This window comes from Sardina pilchardus, chromosome 1 (genome assembly GCF_963854185.1).
Source record: "Sardina pilchardus chromosome 1, fSarPil1.1, whole genome shotgun sequence".
Classification (NCBI taxonomy): domain Eukaryota; kingdom Metazoa; phylum Chordata; class Actinopteri; order Clupeiformes; family Clupeidae; genus Sardina; species Sardina pilchardus.
Window position 1 is genome coordinate 42,844,051 of NC_084994.1, and position 20,000 is coordinate 42,864,050.

Consider the following 20,000-nt stretch of genomic DNA (forward strand, 5'->3'; position numbering starts at 1 on the left):
GAGGAGAACAGAGAGAGGAAGTGGCATCGTTAGGAAATTGATTAGTCACAGCCAGCTGTCAACAGATAATTCAGTATCAACGATAAGGATGTCGGTTTGGTGATAGACACGGGTCTTGGCATCTCAACCGACACACTAGTCCCATGATGAGGAATATCATGGGTGTTGTCTTGACACTTTAGCAATGAGCACAGATTTTTCTGATGTTCTGGGTGATATAAGAAGTTTTCTGACATCAAGTCCTGTGTTCCGAACATCAGCCTATTCACTAACTATGGAGGCCTGAAAGTTTCAATTTTTTGTTGGAGTGGGGTGGATGGGAGTGGGGGGAGGTTAACTCATATCAATAACAATGTTATTTCACTGTTTCTGTAATCTCATTGAAACTGAGGACTACCTTCAATGAACCTCTGAGAATCAATCAAGGTTGAATGAGTGAATGACTGTTCAGCTTACCTCTCCTCCGTGGACTCAAAGTCCTGAATGTCTGCCATCACATTCTCAATGGCCATCTTCAACTTCTGCAAAAAGGGACAGAACATGGCTCAGGGGTACAACTGAGTCAGCCTGCTGTCGGTGACAGTGGGCGTGAGTGAGCGAGGGGCCTAGACAATGTCTGCATGTGGTAACACCTCTCATTTTCTGTCTATGTTCAGAAACAGAAAGCCGCATACTGGTCACATACGTTTACATAACCCCGATACAGTGTCACTAAATTCACGGCAACATCAGTGTGACAGTTACAGAACGACACAAATAAGTTGCCTACAGTGCGACAGTTACAGAAAGACATAAGAACTCGACACATGTGCAGTGCTACATTTGACATTACATTCGTTTAGGAAAATGTGTTTATCCTACTGTATATATACACTGTAGGCTGTGAAGACCAGACACACACTGTTCTGGTGTCAGAACAGACATTGGCCGGGTTTCCCAGATTCGTTAAGAAGCTCTTAAGTGCTAAGAACTTCTTAGGAGCACTCTAAGAACATTCTAAGAACGCTCCTAAGAAGGGGCCGAATCGGGTTCCCAGATTCGTTCGAAAGCTCTTAAGTGCTAAGAACTTCTTAGGAGCGTTCTTAAAACGTTCTTAGAGCGCTCCTAAGGAGTTCTCAGCACTTAAGAGCTTCTTAACGAGTCTGGGAAACCCGGGCCAATGTCTTTCTATTGGTTGGTCTTACAGTAGAGATACATATATTTTCTGTAGTCTTATGGTTGTGTGGTTGGTCTTTACCTGGATGTCTTCTAATAGGTCCTGCTTGTGCATCTTTAGGTGCTCGATCTCCAGCTGCTCTTCTACGGTGAATTCCATCGATACTGAAGACACACACAATGTATACATTTACACTGAGGACATTCACATTTACACACACACACACACACACACAGTATACAACTGCGCTTAAATACTACTTTTGCATTTGTATTTTCATCATATGCAGGTTCTTGCAGTTCTGTTGAGCTACCCTGATTCACTGGAGAACATTCTTGACTGATCACCTGCAGAAAACAACATCTGATCTGAGGTACATGTTGACACTGATTCTTAAAAACAAAATAGCAGGTCCGAGATCTCTTTCTCTCTCTCTCTTGCTCTCTCTGTGTGTGTGTGTGTGTGTGTGTGTGTGTCCTTATTACATGTAACACATGGACGACAGGATGTGTAAGCGCAATAAGATGCTAATGCTTCAGGGCCCCAGTGCTAGTCATAGGTTTCATAGGATGTGTCAAAACAGCACAGGGATATTGGGAAATGTTCAGAACTTCAGAGTCACATGATGGAAAACTGAGCAGTCGAGCCATGCAACATTGTATTGGAGATCATGCAAAATGTTATTTCTCTGTCTATCCACACCAATAAGGAAAAACAAGTTCCACACCATAAGCAATGCTCATAAGCAATATATGGTGCTGTACAAATATACAATATAAGTGTCTACAATACCCTGTGCTATAGTTAAACTTTAGCCTGCTGTGCTTAACTGATGCACAAAACAGTCAGGGTGCTGTTCACAGATCAGATACAAAAACACTAGAACAAAATGTGATGTTCTGAAAATTGCGCTTGATTTTCTATCCAGAAAATACAGTATGAGGAGACGGCATAGAATTGGAACCTAAGAAGAAGTAAAAACCTGTTTGTGTTCTAGGAAAGAAGTGAAGTAGTCCTGAAGGGTTCTGGACTGCACCCTTCTCTAAGTACGGTGCCGTCCCACTCAGCATATTTAAATGCCGTTTTCCTAAATAGCACAACATGCAAATGTACCACACAAATGCTCCCAGGGCATCATTTGATTTGCAAATGTTCAGAAAAAGTGTCATGTCCGCAAAAGACAACAATAAAAATGGGCCCTTGTCTACAACTTTGTTAATGTTTTAGAAGATGTCAAGGCTTGAAAGGGAGAGTATGAAGGACCTTAATCACAAAGAGTCATCAGGCCTGAAGCTTTGAACTGTTCATCCATAAATACCACCACCTCCTAATATCCTGTCACGAAGGACCAACTCACAGGGACCATGCAGAATATTGCAAAACAGGAAATTTGCAAAAAAAAAAAAAAAAGAGGAGGGGTCTTTTTTTAGAAAACCCACACCAGTGTGGGAAGCAGTGTCATTAGGTGAAAAACACCTGCATGAATTCAGGGGGTCGTGATGACGAGAATCAACCTCACACTGTCCAAATATAGGTCATGGCCAGACATTTCCATCTTGACGAGACAGTCCTCAGAGCTACACGACTACTCACCGATGTCATCTCCTGAGACTGTTTCCCTCATTCAAAAACATAAATAAGTCTTAATAGCATATAAGGTTCATTACGCCACGTAAATGGACCGACTAGGTCATTACATTTCATAAATGGCCAACAAATAGTTTTTGTCATTAAAGTAGCCTGATGGCTGAATGTCTTCGGATGATACAATGTCATTATCTAGGCTCTGAATTAAGGAAGCACAACACTGACACTATCAGTAGTAATACATGTGTAAGCGATGCCATGGCATTTACTGTGTTGTGAATCACTCTCTAAGAAATTGTTAAACTATGACAGCCTATAATGAAACAGCTGGAAAAGTGAAGAGTGACACTGTTTGCAGAACTAACTCCATGTAACTAATGCCCAGCATGATGAGCAATAGGGCTATATGGGCTAAACCCTTGAAGGACAGCACATCAGACCCTAAGCAGTTTTTTAAAACGAGCTCTACCAGCTTAATGCACAGGCAAACACAAAGACCCATTTGTTATCATAACACACTTGCATTTTCATAAGGTGAACTTTCAAGAGTTAAGACTGTCAACTATAAAACGTATATAATGCAATATTTTAAGGTGAATATGACGACGTCTGTCTTTGTCTGTTCAAGACTTCGTGGGAATGAAATCATGTCATTTTCATGGATAGTGTTCTGGTTCATACAGCATTTGCTAGTTAAAGCTGTCAGTCATGGCTCTTTGTTTCCTCCTGTGGCTGTTGAGTCTTTTTAATGACATATCAGTGGGCAATGACACAGATGCCAGTAATTGCGAAAGGCTGATGGCCACTAGATAATATCTCTAGGCAATGTGTTTTTCTCTGTAAGAAGAATGGCTGCATTCTTGTTTTACCCTTCGTTAATTAGGTATAAGTTAGTCAACAGAAAAAGGGAACTTACCAGGATGGCAACACTCCGTCATGGGCACAAAATATTTGTCTTCCAAATAACCGTGTAAAGTAGCATATATGACACTAAATGCGCCACTCTCATGAAGTTTGCGGCTTTCACAGTCACTCCACTTGACCTGACTAACTCTAGCAGCGGCAGCTTCAACCCTCCATCTCTGAATGCACGTATAGCGCCCCTGTCATCTGTTTCCGCTACTGTGCTATTCTATTTTGACCAGCAGACCTAACCATGCCTATTTCCGATTTCCGAGTAGTCACTCATAGTACACTGCTACAACAGGGAGTATCCGACTATGGTTGCATGCCTTCGCCACACATGTTTTGGGTTTTTTTCGCCATAGTTATGTAGGCCAATGTTTTTACGCGTTTATCTGAGCGTGTGTGAGATCAGATCACCACCACCAAGGAATAAGATAGGCCTCGCAATTAAATTATACAACTTATTTTACAATGTATTCGAGTCGCTGTTAGTGATACACCGTCGTACACAGAGCCTTTAACTTTTATCATAATCACCAGGAAGTCCAACGTATTCATTTTATTCCCTCTTTTATTATAGTTATTATTAGGCTATTTTCTGTGCATTAGGCCTACATTGGGGTGGACATTTCTTATATAAAATAATGTATGCCATTGTATGCCCGCCTGTATGAGGAACGAGTCAATGTAACTAAAGATGCAGGAACAGTGTGCAGCCCAGTAGAGCTCAGATTTTCATTTTGGACACCAGGTGTCACTCTGTTGCCATGTCGGAGCAGCAGGAGCGGCTGCTGTTGTAGGCCTACTGAATTAACGTCATGTCCTGAGCACGTCATACAGAGGACAGTGCTTTTCCCTATTAAAGTTTGTTCAATTAAATGTATAATAAAGAGAGAAAGCATCACCTGACAGATCTTGAGGGGTTATTACACAGCCATTTGACAAGTTAAATCACATTATGTCATGAAAAAAATGAAGCAACATCATTCTAGAGGTTTGCTATAGGGGATTTATTTCCTCATGCGTTACAAAGTGTCATTTATCATACAGAGAAATGTCACTATAGAGACCACACTTGGCAGCACTGACACTTACTGAGAGGTTATAGCTGGCAAATACCCAGCCTGGCAATCTTGAGCTGTAAAAGGAGTCAGTCAAAGTTCTGTCATTTCATTGGTAACTTAGAGGCCCACAGAAACAATCAGTGCCACGCAGCCAACACATGCAAAGAGAGATCTCCCTATCAGGCTTTCTCTACATGTGTGCGGTCACTCACGCTCGTTCTAGTTCTCTCTCTCTCTCTCTCTCTCTCTCTCTCTCTCTGTATCTCTCACTTTCTCTACCTCTCTCACTCGCGCACTCTACCCATCTCTCTCTACCTCTCCACTTAAAACAAGCGTAATGCTTTGCTTTTCATTCCACTTTTTTCCCTTTTTAAGAGAGATTGCATTCTTTGAAATGTTGCAACTCGGTCTCCATAGCAACTTCGATGGGGAAAATGTGTTCACAACAGATTAAAACCAGATTTTTCTGAGAAAAAAAAGGGAGGAAAATTAGAGAACGTGTGAAAGCTTCATGAAAGGTGGCATTAAGGCACACGGCCAACCTCTGCATGTGGTTAGAAATGAGGAAAATTGAGCATGAGCAGACGCACGCACGCACACATGGACGCATGGACGGACGTACACACACACACACACACACACACACACACACACACACACACACACACACACACACACACACGGTGTGTTCAGCTCCAAGCTAGATATTCACTGTGGGAAGTCAATATAGCTGTATCCTTCAGACCCCAGTCAACAGATGCTGCGCTGTTGGTTGCTCAGTAGCCCCCAGTCTCAGCAGGACCTCAGCACAGGCGCCCAGTAACATTAGGCTCAGCCTGCGGCCGGTTACATCCGGCCATCCCCATCATTCACCATGGACAGATTACAAACCACGAGATAATGGTCATATAAGTCTAATGCATAGTATATCAGCGGTTTGTTCTTTTCAAGGATGTTTGAGCCATAGATATATATAGAACCCTAGATACCACAATGGGGTCCCGAACGTACGTCTACGTCGCCGCCATATTGGTGGGGACATTCAGTTGAAAAAATGAATGGCAGTTAGTAGCTGTCAAAACATAATATTACAATGCCTGCTTTCTGTGCTGCCTGGGGTTGCTCAAATTGGCGACCGTTGCAGACCCGAATCACTTTTCACCGGTAAAACCATATTTTCTCCCTTATAATATCTATATTAATAGGCTATGATACATTATTGTCAACATATGAACCATTAGCCGTTATGTCGCACTGGTGCTACTGTATGTTCTAGCCTAGGCTACTTTAGTATAACAACATAATAACCGTATATCTTGTCTTCCCAATGATCTTCATAATTGTTAATACCATCCATATTGCAGTAGCCTTTATAGTTGTGAAACAATGGTTGTCTTTATACTTTAATAATAAATTAATTGTCTGCGCCTATTATAGGGACAACCGTCGATAGTGTTGTTAGCTGTGATGGCACACATAATCCGCTAACCAAAATTGAGTTGTCTCTTCTTCATGTAGTTATAGCAAGGCTACTTTGCCTAATTTCTCTGAGTGTTGTCTTCTTTAAAAAGGCAGGGTAAAAACACTTCCAGAGGCTCTCCAGACACGTATCGCTATAACAACGTTTGCATTACTGTTTTGCATATCAGCTAGGCTAGCTACGTGGTATTCCTCCGGTCCAAAGGGTTTGTTTATTTTTCAGGCAAGACAATTAACTCTTTCCCGACGTTGCAAGCTTGATGTGTGAATGGCTAACTCAATGGCTAAATTAATGTAACTTAATGTCGTTTTGGTGTCGTGGGAAGAATTCGCCCGATAGTACTAACACAGTGAAATCAGAGTTACTGTAAGTGCAGGTCACAGCAGGTGTGTGCGTGCACGCTATATGCAAGCAATATGCAGGCATCTAGCACGGTGTTAGCCTACACAGAGCAGTTTATGATCTGTTTTCAGAGTGAGATCATTGGTGCCCGATCGTACTGTAACACCTCTGGAAGAAATGGGTCTTAAACCTGTTGGGATGTAGGCTACTCTCACGAAACGTGTTGGCTATACTCTCCAATCATTGTGGGAAATCTGTAGGCTACTGCTACAGAAATGTAGGTTTATCCAGTCCTGCTCTGAAGGGTGGCTACGGGAACTGTACAAACAATTCAAATAAAGCTTGTAATCGTGGTGATTCACTCAGTCCAACATTTTTTCTCTGATGGCGTAATGCTACCGGGGGTGCATTCTCCCTTTCACGCTACACTGTCGCGTTTAAAAGCGATACTGATGCCACGACCGGTCTGGGTTTTCTGAATTAGCCTAGGCTACAGGCTGCATTTATTACAGAAAATCGAGTGACATAGCAAGTAGGTCTATACCTATTTAGAGACAGGAGCATAGGCCTACTTACCGTGAAAACAGCTGTCGCTTCGTAGTCTGCGCCGATGCACATAAACGGTAATAGTTTTTAAAGCCTGGAGCCTCCTCTACCCTATCCGCACACGGAACATGTCAGTGTTGTAAACACAAAATACAACTTCAATAGAGACAAGAAGATAGGCTAGGTTGACAGGACATTGCCTAGGGCAGGGCTATTCAATTAGTTTGTAATAGGGGCCAGTTCATGAAAAGTATCACAACTGAGGGGCCGGAGAAATACCGCTTGAAATATGAGTAATTACGTACAAATGAGACAATAAACTACAACAGCACCAATATGGGTGTTCAAATGTTGCATTTTGTGAATGCATAATATCTTTTTTTGTTGGTTATTTGTGTTTTGGGAATATTTCTGCCACAGGCCCAGCCTACCACAGTGGTTGGCCAACATTGGGAAGGTGACACTGAATCTATATTGCTAATATGTTGCATTTTGTAAAAGCATAAGTTTTGGTGGTTATTTGTTCTATTTGTGTTTTGGGAATATTTCTGCCACAGGCCCAGACTATTACAGTGGTAGGCATTGGGAAGGTGATACTGGATCTACATTGCTAATATGGCTAATATGAAATCTGTGATAACATTAACAGCAATGGAATCTGAGCTTTGCACAGTAACTGCTAAGTCCATACAATTTCCAATAGGTACAAACAGGTTTCAAACGGTGCTCAAAAGATATAAATGTGCGTAATCGGTCGCATATTTAACTCTTCTCAACATATGTGTACATTTAACGTTCCCACCATTTAAATTGGATGAACGTGTTCACAAATCAAAGTTACTTACAGTGGACTTGACATCAAGGCGATGGATGTGTATTACAGTGGTTTCACAGATTCACACTGAAACTATTTGCGTGCTCAAACCCGTTAAAATGTTAGTAGCTTATATACTCCAACGTAGTGGCAATTTACCTTGAAACTGAGCTAAAATGGAACTTATGTTCAACTCGTTCTAAACATTACGTGCAATTGGCTGAGGTGCAGTGGCTGCAGCACTTCCGAGCGAGTGAGCGCATGAAACTGATGCCACCAAAGTTAAACTTTTAAACCGACTCCTATTTGCCTCAATAGCTACATTACGAGTGACGAATGTTTTCGCGAGGATATGCTTGGACTGGAGAGGCACACTACCGGTGAGATTTCATGCACCAAAAATGCTTCATGCTTTGAGGAAAACAACTTGGATTTGACGCACGTCAACATGTTGGTGACGCTGCGTAAAAACGAAGCAAGGCACAAGTAGCCTAACGTCTTTGCATAATACCCAGTAACACAGTAGCCTACAACGGCAAAGCAGGCAGAACATTATTTATAGGCGCTACTCGCAGGTTAGCCTATCGCTGTACCTCCATTATTGTGTTTTCCACCAGCTATTTACATCTCTACCGAAAATAAGGATTTGCTTATAACATCAGCCAACACTTCAAGGGCCACTACAAAGTATCTCGGGGGCCGGATCCGGCCCGCGGGCCGCTAATTGAAGAGCCCTGGCCTAGGGCCTAGGCCAGGGGTCGGCAACCTGCGGCTCCAGAGCCGCATGCGGCTCTTTAGCGTCACCCTGGTGGCTCCCTGGAGCGTCTTCAAAAATGTATGAAAATGAATGGGGGGATTTTTGTTTTTTTGTTTTAATATGGTTTCTGTATGAGGACAAACATTCTTAACGTTTTCCAAAAATGTGCATAATAAATATTAAAGTTCAACATTTCTGTCAACGAAGATTTGATAGCCTGCGACACACGTTTCAGGGCGGCGCCGTGCCAGGCAGGTGGCTGTAAACCTATGGTTGTAAACAAACCGACGCGGGTGTGTCAGCATGGGCCATTTTGGGTTGCCGACCCCTGGCCTAGGCCTACGCCTCAAATTATGCCCTGTCTTAGGCGAAATCTCTGCCTACGTGCGTTTGGTGAGACATTTCTTTTGGTGCGGCATACCAGTAGGCTATCAAAAGCAGAAGATTTTTGGTTTTTGATTTGGGGTTTAATTTACTCTTGGACTGTTTGATTATGCTAAATGTTTGGACCGATATTGGACACTGCAATAAGGGGGATATTTGATGCTTCACCAATCATGTTTCATTAGAAGAAGCTTGTGAATTTCAATAGAGATACAACCCCTCTAATAATTAGGCTATAGGTAAAAAGGACAAATAAGAACACACAAACAAGCATAGGCTTCGTGAGGTATGAAGGTATCCTTGAAAAAAAAAAAATGCACCGCTCTTATAGCCTACTTCCACAGAGCAAACGTGCGTGTCTTAACGTCTTGAAACTTTCTGAGAACTTAGCCTACAGTCCGATCAAACTTCATTCAAAGGCAGTTCATAATTCAAATGAAATTGCTTTCTAACGAAAAATTTGAAACTTTGGCTTTTAGAGCTCCATTGAAGCGCATCTTATTTTCAAAAAGATATACGACAGGCCTGGCTCACATCGGAGGTTGCTTTCGGTTTGAGATCCAGTGAGTCCTGGGCCACTATATGCCACCTAACTTTTTTGCCGTTGCAAGTTGCAGTAACTAAAACAAATTATTAAAAATGACTAGATAGGCCTATATGCAAGTTGGACCAGATAGAGTTTGCTGTTTCACTGATTTGACTTGGGCTTTGACGGCAAGCGACTGGTAGATTAAGCTACTGTAATGACTGATGATGGGTAGCGGGCGGGTGTGGATATCAGTTGTTGAAGGAAAAAAAAAACATTGCCTCGTGGATTATTGCGGGTGCAGATGATACAGCCTGCGGTAGGCTATGCCTATTTCTTTCATTCACATAGCATGGGCTATACCTACACTACAAAGCACCGATTTTTTATTTATTTATTTATTTATTTATTTTTTACATATTGCTGTCTCTCCCTAAATGTATATTATCACTCAAAAACAATTTGTAAAGATTTCTTACTTTTAGGGCTTTTTTTAGCTCATAAAACCTGCCCACACCTTATTCACTTCTATTCATTCACGGGGAATGTTGTCCCCACCAATATGGCGGCCGCGTTGACGCATTCCACCTAATAGAACTCACGGACAATGGGGTATCTAGGGTTCTATATATATCTATGGTTTGAGCCATAATGACACTCTAAAAGTTGGATTTCCACGATATTCCGCAGCAACAATGGGGGTCGCCATGACACCGAGACGGTTTTCTATTTCCGGCGAAGCTGCATTGTATCTGTTTTAACGTGACGGTTTACGGTGCTTAACATATCATAACGCATATAAAAGTCAACTTTTCTATTTTATATCGGTTATATGTGATGCAGTATATACATGCTGAGGGCAGAATTGTCAACATTTCGAAAGAAATTTAAGTTGAGGCATAACCTAGTTTGCTATGGAGAACGCACATGTTAACAGAATGAACGGAAGTTGAAAACAGTATCGTAACCATCGCAACGATACATATTTCCGGGTTAAGGAAAGAGGTGGATATCTTGCAGCCACTTCAACGATTTGCATCGCAGCTTCTACCTCTTCTTTTCTGACAACCTGTCAGCCCGCCCTCAGCCTGTGACGTGCCCCTTTTAGCATGAGGAATATGCCTCATAAAGGCACCACATAGGGCACGCACTGCAGGAGAGGATCTATCTATGGCTGACTAATGCATGTTGACTATCTTCTGACCTTTAACGGAGCCGTGCCGCATTGTCAACCTGTCTCGAGTTTCTCCACGGCACATCAGTAGAAAAATGTGTTCAGGACACAGGCGGCAAGTACAACTTAATGTACAGCTCTGGAAAAAATGAGGAGACCACTGACTGCACATTTGACTGTCAACTCATTCGAATGTCTCTCAGCAGCTGTTGGATGATACCAGACATTTGTGCAGTGGTTGTTGCTTCAATTTTTTTCCAGAGCTGCATGTTATGTGTTGTTGTGAGCACTTTGTTTTGACACTGGAAAATTCCCAATTTGATCTGTAATGTTGTTTGAAAATTATAGTGTGCGCCAGGCAGTGTGAGAGGCAAGGATGGTGCTGCATATAGCTTTCCAGCAATGCAGCTTTCCTGCAGACTTTTCCTGTATGATTTCAACTTTTACATGCTAATCCGCCTTTTGGTAGCTTGCCAACTGCAACTGTTGGCAGTTGGCCCCAGAGTAAGATCTTTGCAAGTCTCTTCCCTCTTCCGCAAGACATCTGTCTGTCTCTTTCCAGCCTGCAATCTGTAGTATCTGCCTACAGGAATAATTCAACTGATTCTTGATTAGCCGAATTCTGTTTTTTTCTTGATTAGCCAAATTCAGGTTCTGTGACATTTTAAACAGCGGTGGCACCGCCTAAGTGCTTAGGCTTGGCAGGTCCTCAGTCTTGGTCTCTCTGAATGTCTATATGGGTTTAACGTATTGAAACACTCACTTTGAGGATGGTTACAGCTTTTCTGAGTTTACATGCAGGGCAAACATCTGTTTATAATGACTTCTCTTGAGAACTTGTTCAAAACTGCTGGTGGCAAAAACACCTTTTTGTGTACCTACCGTCAAAGGATTATGTCCTCAGGATGTTGAAATGTCAAAGTCTGTGTGCAATTTTCATGAAATCACTCCATATTCCCCACACTTCACATCAAAGTGTGCCTCAAAGTCCTTTGTTCTAAAGAGTGCCGAGTGCTCCGTAAAGGCCTCAAATCGCAAAAAGTCCTCCTGCGAATGAGCGAGAGCAAAGGTAGCTGTTCTCCAAGAACACTGACTTGAGGAGACTTGTGTTCACTGAGCTTGTCCCTGGGAAGTTGTCCTTTCAGCAACACCAATCCACGTGCCACCATATTTGAAAGAGCTAATCAGCTAAGTGAAGAATACAAACAAGGTCATCGGGGGAGACAGACAATACAGACGACCCCCTGACAATGAAGCGAAGCCGTCTCGACTCGACGAGGCCCTGCAGCCTCAGCTTATTGCATGGCCCTGTCTGTGTGTGCAAGTGCTTTGTTCCGCTAGCGAGAGGCTTCCTTGACACCACTTCAGTCAAGCATTTTCAAGCGAGATCAATCTTTTGTATCAAAGCCATAGAGATGTCACCGCGGATCATCTCACAATGTACCTGAACAATCTGTCTCCAAACGCGCCTCCAGCGTCTCTTGAAAAGCAGAATGTAACAAAACTCATGCATTATGTCCTTGGAATTTGTTCCTGGCCATCTAACTTTTATTTCATTCTCTGGACCTGAGATGTATCCAAGCAAAAGCGCTTCAAACTGACATTATGTATATTTAGCCATGATCTCGAATGATGTATTTATCAGTCACAAGCCTCCTGAAAATTGCTTCAACCTCCCGGCTTTGAACTGTGGTCTTTGGAGTGGAAATGATTGGCACTTCCTCCCTTGCAAATGACTGACACTTCTTGGTTGTTTCGGGAAAGCAAGCAGAGGAGCCTCGTCCTCAGTTTTCCCTCACAATCAAAATCACGAGGAAAAAAAAAAGAAAAAGACAGAGACACACAAATTACTCTTCCCTCGGCGAGATGGGATTAAGTCACCTTCACCTTGATGGATTTCCTCTTCCTTCCCGTGTTGGGGTGAATTCAATCACGCTCTCCCTCCATCGGTCTCCATCATTCTCCCTTTAGCCCCTTTGTTTCATCAACGTCGATCACACACGTCAGACCTCGTATGTGACATGGGGGGAGCTTTCGCCTCTTAGTATCTCGGGAGACACATCAGTGGCCATATTCTCCTTTGTGGTTCTCAGCAGGGAGATTACGGGTTCTTCTGAAGATAGAGCCCTTGACGCAGTTCCCCGCTGATTATCGTGGATGATCCTGTGTTGGAATTCCGACGTAGCACCTTTGAAGCTTTGGAAAACCAGGAAAATAAGCTGGGTTTATCCCCCACCATACCCCTACCTTGATACCGATCTAGTTGGAGCTGATCTCTCTTACTGAGATACTGACTCTCTACATAGACTGTCTACGAGTTACAGACCTCTTCCTCAGAGAAAACCTCCGCTCATACCGTAACTCAGAATCACTGCAGAGATTACCAGTGGGTTGTGGATTGTAATCACCTCAGACACATTTACATATTGTGTGCTCAAATATCTGGCTTTCATCTGGACTTTGCTGCCAGTCATAAGATTGCACCTCAGCTGTCTTCAGATGAAGCAGCATGCAATCAATTAAATATAGCAGAAACCCTGTCATTGGTCATTGCAGCCATATGTTTAGCGTGTGCGCTTTGTTTGTCTTGACTATTCCTCAACTGACAAGGACCAAGTACACTAAACATGCAACAAATAAATGACAATAAAATGCAATTCTCTGACATTATATTTCAACTATTTCATTCTATTAGGTGAAAAAGGGGAAAAAAGTGGACATATACCTAGCAATGTGTCAGATACTTTGTGAATTCTCAATCATCATACCGTGATGTTCCGGTCGCAGTGCAGTGAAACCTCTGCAAATGATTTAGAGAGTGATGGCCTGTCTGGACTCTTTGATCAGCCATCGTCGCTCCACTCTTCATCCTCCACTGGCTCCGTGCGTACGGTCACTCCTGTCTCAGAGAGCAAGCTCCAGAGCCCAGAGCCACACCCGTTTACTAGAAGTCCATCTATTATGTCTGTGCTTTAGTTTCCTTTAGCGATTGCTTGGCCAGTCACATTAAAGTCTCTCACAGTCAAAGTCTGTGTTTACTTACTGTTTACTTTCCCCTGCGGTTAAAATGATTATGATAATGAAGGTAGGCTATTATTATGTTGTATTGCAACCAATATAACAGGAAAATGTTCACATCAAGGTATCAAGTTGTCAAGGATTATGAGTCAAGAGAAGTTGTCAAGGATTATGAGTCAGGAGAAAATGCTTTGTGATTACAAATACGTTTCTAGGTGCTGACATGCACAAAAGATGTATTGCTGACTCGTCAAAAAAAGTGTGAATCAATCAAAATGCTAATAAACCATCTTGAATGTTTGATGAATTTGCTGTAACATTCAAGGTCATTTCTTACATGCCAAGTTCACCATGATATTTTGATTTGTCTTTCCTTGTTGCTATGACTGCAGATCTGAACTAAATTCTGCCACATTTCATGTCGTATAGACTTTATGCATCAAAGCTACCATGTTTTACAAGTCCTTGTTTTCACACCATTGTGTATTCAGAACTTGGTAGAATAGCTTTCTCTCCTTAAGCTACATAGTCATGGAACTGTTCCAAAACTGTACAAATAGTTCTATTCCTGAGCTGGATTATCATCTCTTTTCTTCTTAGCTGCCCCATTTCCAAATCCTTTGATTTTGTTTTTGAAACATTCTTTTTTGTTGTTGTTACTGTGAAATGGTGTGTTATCTTAGCCTGGTTTCCATTGAAAATGATATTTTACTCTCATGGGACTCCCTGGTTAATGAAATCAAGGTTGAACAATAGGGAGTAAAATCCCTGTAATGATAATAGTGATAGTGATAGACGCCCACAACAGCTCCTCTCTCTCCCTCAGCAGCGCCGCCACATGAGAGAGGCGGCCAACACCACGTAAGGTGTCAGAGCGGGTGACAGATGTCTGCCATTTCTCATTGATGGCCTTCTAGTGAACTCACGCTCACTAATAGTGTCCACGGTATCTGCCGCAGTAGAGCCGAACTCATATACCATCTCAGTGATTGCATCTATATTGCACCTATATGTGATGTTTTATCGAAAATATCTGAACCTGTGTGTTCAAAAGACCTGTTTGTGTATGTTTGTACTGTATGTATGTTGCGACGGGACGTAATTTATTGAACTCCATCAGCATTGCTTTTCTTCAGTATGGTGTCTATCCCTGCCGTGGGCTTGCATACTGAAGGTCGGTTATCTTTATAGTGATAAAGTAGCGACTCTGCACTTACTGAAATCAATTCACTTAGTGCTCATGAGCATAAATCTGCCAGAGTCCCTTTAACCTTTTGTTTTGGCAGTTTGCTGTTACTGAGAGACTGTAATGAGAAAAAAAAGGCGTCAAGATTAGTCAGAACAACTTTTGTAACCAAGATCTAGAGATGTCAGTGTTTGTCCTCTCAAGACATACCCCCAGTACTTGTGGACACACTAACCGTGTTGTCCCTATCTGGACATAGAGATGTGTCAAAAAACAACGTAAGTTGTGTTATTTTCAACACATTCGTTGTAAGAGTAAAACAAACAAAAATACCCTTTTTTCAGCCCGGCAGCTCAGGCTGGAAACCTGCACATCTACAGTATCTCATCTGTTCCGCGTACAGAGTCATTTGAACGAAGCCCATTGATCACGCCTCTTGTGCAGTAGAAACAAAGTGCAGCCTCCCCATACTAATGTTCGATCTTAACTTGTTCTGGAACACCTAATTTTGGGGTGTTTTTGCCCGCATTGCACATCATCTACTCAGGAGGGCACTGCTCCCACATACTTTGGCCCACCATGACAAACCTGACCTCTACTGAAACCTGACACTCAGAGGTATTATATGAAACAGTCTGTTTGACTGTCTGATGTACTGGCAAAGGGTTACAGAGGCTTGAATATTGTTTTCTCTTTCAGCCGGTAACATACATCTCTGGAACTGCCCACATTTGGGCCCTCTAGATCACCATGTCAGCCTTGAAACACAACTAACACCTAACACCAGGGGCCTCATGTACAAAGCTTGCGTACGCACAAAAATGCTGCGTACGCTAACTCTCACGCTCACGTCCGGATGTACAAAGACTGACTTGAACGTGAGAATGTGCGGTCCTCCACGCAAGCTTCATGCCTGGCGTACGCACATTTCCAGTGTGTATCGTCAGTTGGCGACACATAGAGGCAATGCAGCGAAACAACATTAGTTGATCACGAATCAAGGCCTTTATTTGCACAGCATATTGTGAAATGTGGGCTATTAAAAATGTTTCAAAATAATTGGCCATGCAACATGCGTTTATAGTACCAAACTATGCAACAGCCTATATCTGCAATTAAAACTGTAGTCTTATCAGAGGCTATCAAGAATTAGGTAGCCTGAAGTGAAACGTATAGAGATAGTGCCTATATTTAGTTCCATACATGATTATTCACTTGTTTATCAAACATTTCAGATTTCGAAGAGCTTTCCTTCCTCGAAATCTGCGATGAATGTGGTTGGCTTCACGCATATGTACATGTCTAAAACATTTTCCGGGTGTTTTCACATATTTCCTACAGTTTTCAGTAAAACAAAATACAAATGGGACAAGATGATCAGCGTGAATAGCTTAGTGCGAATTGAAGCAATTTCCATGACTGACTGCATAGGCTACTTTCCTCAAGTAAGCATTCACATTATTGTTGTAACACTTTTGCAAAATATAGGAATATGATCCAGAAATCGTCGTGGCAAAGCCTGAATAAACTTCTACTATGGGTGCGCTATGTGTGTTCTTACTCGGACACGAGTGATTTAATGACCTATTAATTATTGCAGTTATTTTGTAATGCTTGAAATGCCCACCAAACCGCGTATGTGAACCTTGTCACTTGCAGACTGACCAATGAATCTGCCACGGTCTCTGGCCCTTGTAGCCACTGCCACGCATTAATTACAGATGATAAAGACGTAGGCTACTGTGTCTTTACCATGTTGTCTGATAAGAGCACTTCTACCTCGCAATCGCTGGTAATAAACTTTTAAAACTTTTTCGATTTGATTATATAAATCATTACATTTTGTAGCAGGTTCAAGAACGGATGGATCCACAAATGTTTTTTTACTCTTATTAATATTGTGGGATAAGCCATTTTGCCTTCGCGGAGGTCTGAGTTTTCGAGTGGCCTTCTAGTTAGCATATTAAAATGAGTGTGATTGAGGGAGGAGAGAGGGTGGAGTATAATGCTCGTGCATGTGCGCTTAATTTCACGTTATTTGGGATGTACAAAGGAAAGCTGCGTGGATTGCTACGTACGCATGGTTTCATACATCTGATTTTTTTTGTGCGTACGCTTCTTTCCAGATTTTCGCGTACGCAATGTTTTAGTAAGAATTCCACGCAAGTCTTTGTACATGAGGCCCCAGGTCTTGTGAGCCTGTAACTCAAAGTAGATTACTATGGGCTAAAATATGGAGTTTTCACAAATTTATTTGTGTTGAAATACCTATGCGAGTGTGTGTGTGTCATTTTTAGAAATCTGCCAGAGTAGCAAATTAATATGTAAAGTTATCCTTTTTCTTTGATTCTATGACAGTCAGTGTCATGCAAAAGTGGATAAAACTAGAATCTCCAGAATGTTAGCTTTCATTTGACACCAAGATTATGTTTCTACTCAAAGGGGTTCTTGTGTAGTAAGGGTTTTATTGTTTGTATGCACCATCAAATCTCTGAATTCTTTTGGCCGAAATGACTATTTCCTTGTTTGAATGGATTTGGAAGGGCTAGCTCTATGGTATATCCGGTAGTGTCACATATCAATCGATCCGTCTAACTCTTAGCATCCCGGAACCGTCGGTCCCATCTCCGAGACTTGCTGCAGTCCCGCGTTATCGTCATTCAAAGCGGAGGTCCCTGATTGACAGCTTTCTTGCCCAATCCCCTCCGGTTACGGATATCTCGACAACCAAAGGTCGCAGAGAGACATGGGAGGGCTCTATGAATGCGGAAGAGGCAGACGAATCATCAGATGTTTTTAGCTTAGCGATAGCACTTTGCTATGGAATGCTACGCGGCTATACAGATAAGTTTCTAGTCGCAGATTATTTATTTCTAGTTTGTTGCTATTGTATGAACTGTATTATACATCTACCAAACGTATTATGGATAAAACAACGTGGATATTCCATTACTATGGGTTCTTACGGACATGTGAAGGCCCAGCATTCTATGGTTGGCAGATCGCTATGGGGTCGTACAAGGACTGTAAGGTAAGGAGTCACTGATTCGAGATGGGTTTGGTGGGAGGGAGGGTACAGTACAGTACAGTACAGTACGTTTTTTTTTTTTTTTTTCATAACGAACTATACATATCTTGATTCGTGAGAGTCTAAGCTTTCAACCGATATGTGACATGACTATGGAACTTCGTGATATGATGCCTAAAATTATGGGAGGGGGGAGTGGGGGAGGTGTGGGGGTGGGGGGTGAGTCGTGAACGGCACGCCGTTCCATGACTGGTTAAAAGATTGAGCTTAGTATGGTGATAGCCAGACTAGGTCCTGGTGGCCTTCCATTCCTCATGGACAGCTTACACACAGGAACAGTTCACACTGTTATATATTCAGACATTATCTCAAGTTTGGGTGTTTTTGTTAGTCCCAAGCTTGCTGAAAAAGTTGCTTCAGCCTCCGGCTTTGCACCTTGTTCTTTTGGAGCGGAAATGATTGACACTTCCTTAAAAAGGAGCGACACTTGAGTTTCAGTTTCAGTTTGGGGGAAAACAACCTGAGGATGCTCGCATATTCAGTTTTCTCCACCAGAAAAAATCACAAACATCACTGAAGACACCATTTTTTCTCACTTCACATACGGATGATATGAGCTGCAGTCAACACAAAAGACTACAGAAACTCCAGGGGGTTCATCAGGCCTCATCGTGGATGATCAGCACCAGATGAATGAGAGGATGTTATTACCCATTAAAATGGAGCACTTTGCCATAGACCTAGTCATTTTTGTTATTACTGTAAAACTTTTGGTCCGCTCTCTCTCTCTCTCACTCTGTGTGTGTGTGTGTGTGTGTGAGAGTGTGTGTGTGTGTGTGTGTGTGTGTGTGTGTGTGTGTGTGTGTGTGTGTGTGTGTGTGTGTGTGTGTGTGTGTGAGAGTGAATGTGTGTGTGTGTGTGTGTGTGTGTGAGAGAGAGACAATTTCTAATCATGTTGCATTACCATTATCACCAAGCCATCTATTTCATTATCAGGTCTGCCGTTTCTAATCATGTGTTCTCATAACCATAACACATTCAACTACTGTATAATCTTTTCAGTCCTGCCAGTTCAACCACAGCACATGCACACCCACACACTTCCCTTCTATATATATATATACTGTGTGTATATATATATATATATATATATATATTAGTCGTGTCAGCATTAACATGTTAATCACAACGCAATTAAGGACCAAGCATACATTAATTTGTACAGGCAGAATTCCTTGACTGGCGCCATCATGAAAGTGTAATGGTTTGCAGCTGATGTTATGTTGTGCACCACTACACCTGTGCACTTCTGCATTTGCCTTATCAACACAGAGTACAGAGTAGCCAATGAACTGAGGGATTAGTATCCTCTGGTTGATATGGTGCGAAGCGTTCGTACTTATCACATTTCAAATCGCTGTCAAAGTGGCATCATGTTCAGCTCCTGTCGAATCTATTGCACTGGTATTGGCTAAGCCAGCCTACTCAAAACTTTCATCACATTCAGCTGAATCTGGAAAATGTCAGTGTGTGAGCGTACGTGAGTCAGACACAGCAGTTCAAACATGAGCAAGCCAAAAAAAAAAAGCTATCCCTCAAAGGTCAAGGAAGCTTCTGGCAAATTGGCCACAAGATCACACAGAGGCTAGAGGGTGAACCATAAACTTCTCAAGTCTCATCGTCCAGCTTGGCAATGGAGTCTGATGATAATCTATAATAACATATGATTTTTTAAAGAGTAGTCATATCTGATCGTTACTTTTTAAGCTTCACGTAATGGCACGAGGTGAATCACAGTATGCCAAGCTGGATGACAGGTAAGCTTGAAAGGGAGTATCTGTCATCGTGTTATTTCCAGCTCTTGACTCTGAAACGTCAGTGTTGGGAAAGTATAAATATACATGTGGATGGTCTCTGAGGAGCTGCTGAGAGGCCCAGTTGTGTGAGTGGAGATGGGGGTGAGTGACGTCCAATGGATTTGATGGAACAGCGTGGTTGTCTTCATCACACACAGGTCATTCGCAAGGACACA

The 20,000-nt window shown here is 42.2% G+C and overlaps 1 protein-coding gene across 1 annotated transcript in view; it reads right to left on the reverse strand.

Moving 5' to 3' along the window:
- The window catches only part of cyth4b (cytohesin 4b), a 16,354-nt gene extending 12,498 nt beyond the window's left edge, over positions 1 to 3,856 (reverse strand). Inside the window, exons 1-3 of the mRNA XM_062545029.1 lie at positions 3,660 to 3,856; positions 1,238 to 1,320; positions 457 to 521 (exon numbers count right to left, since the gene is read on the reverse strand). Of these exons, the coding sequence (XP_062401013.1) occupies positions 457 to 521; positions 1,238 to 1,320; positions 3,660 to 3,681 (170 nt within the window). The 5' untranslated portion in view covers positions 3,682 to 3,856. The remainder of the gene's footprint in view (positions 1 to 456; positions 522 to 1,237; positions 1,321 to 3,659) is intronic.
- Between the last annotated feature and the right edge of the window lie 16,144 nt (positions 3,857 to 20,000).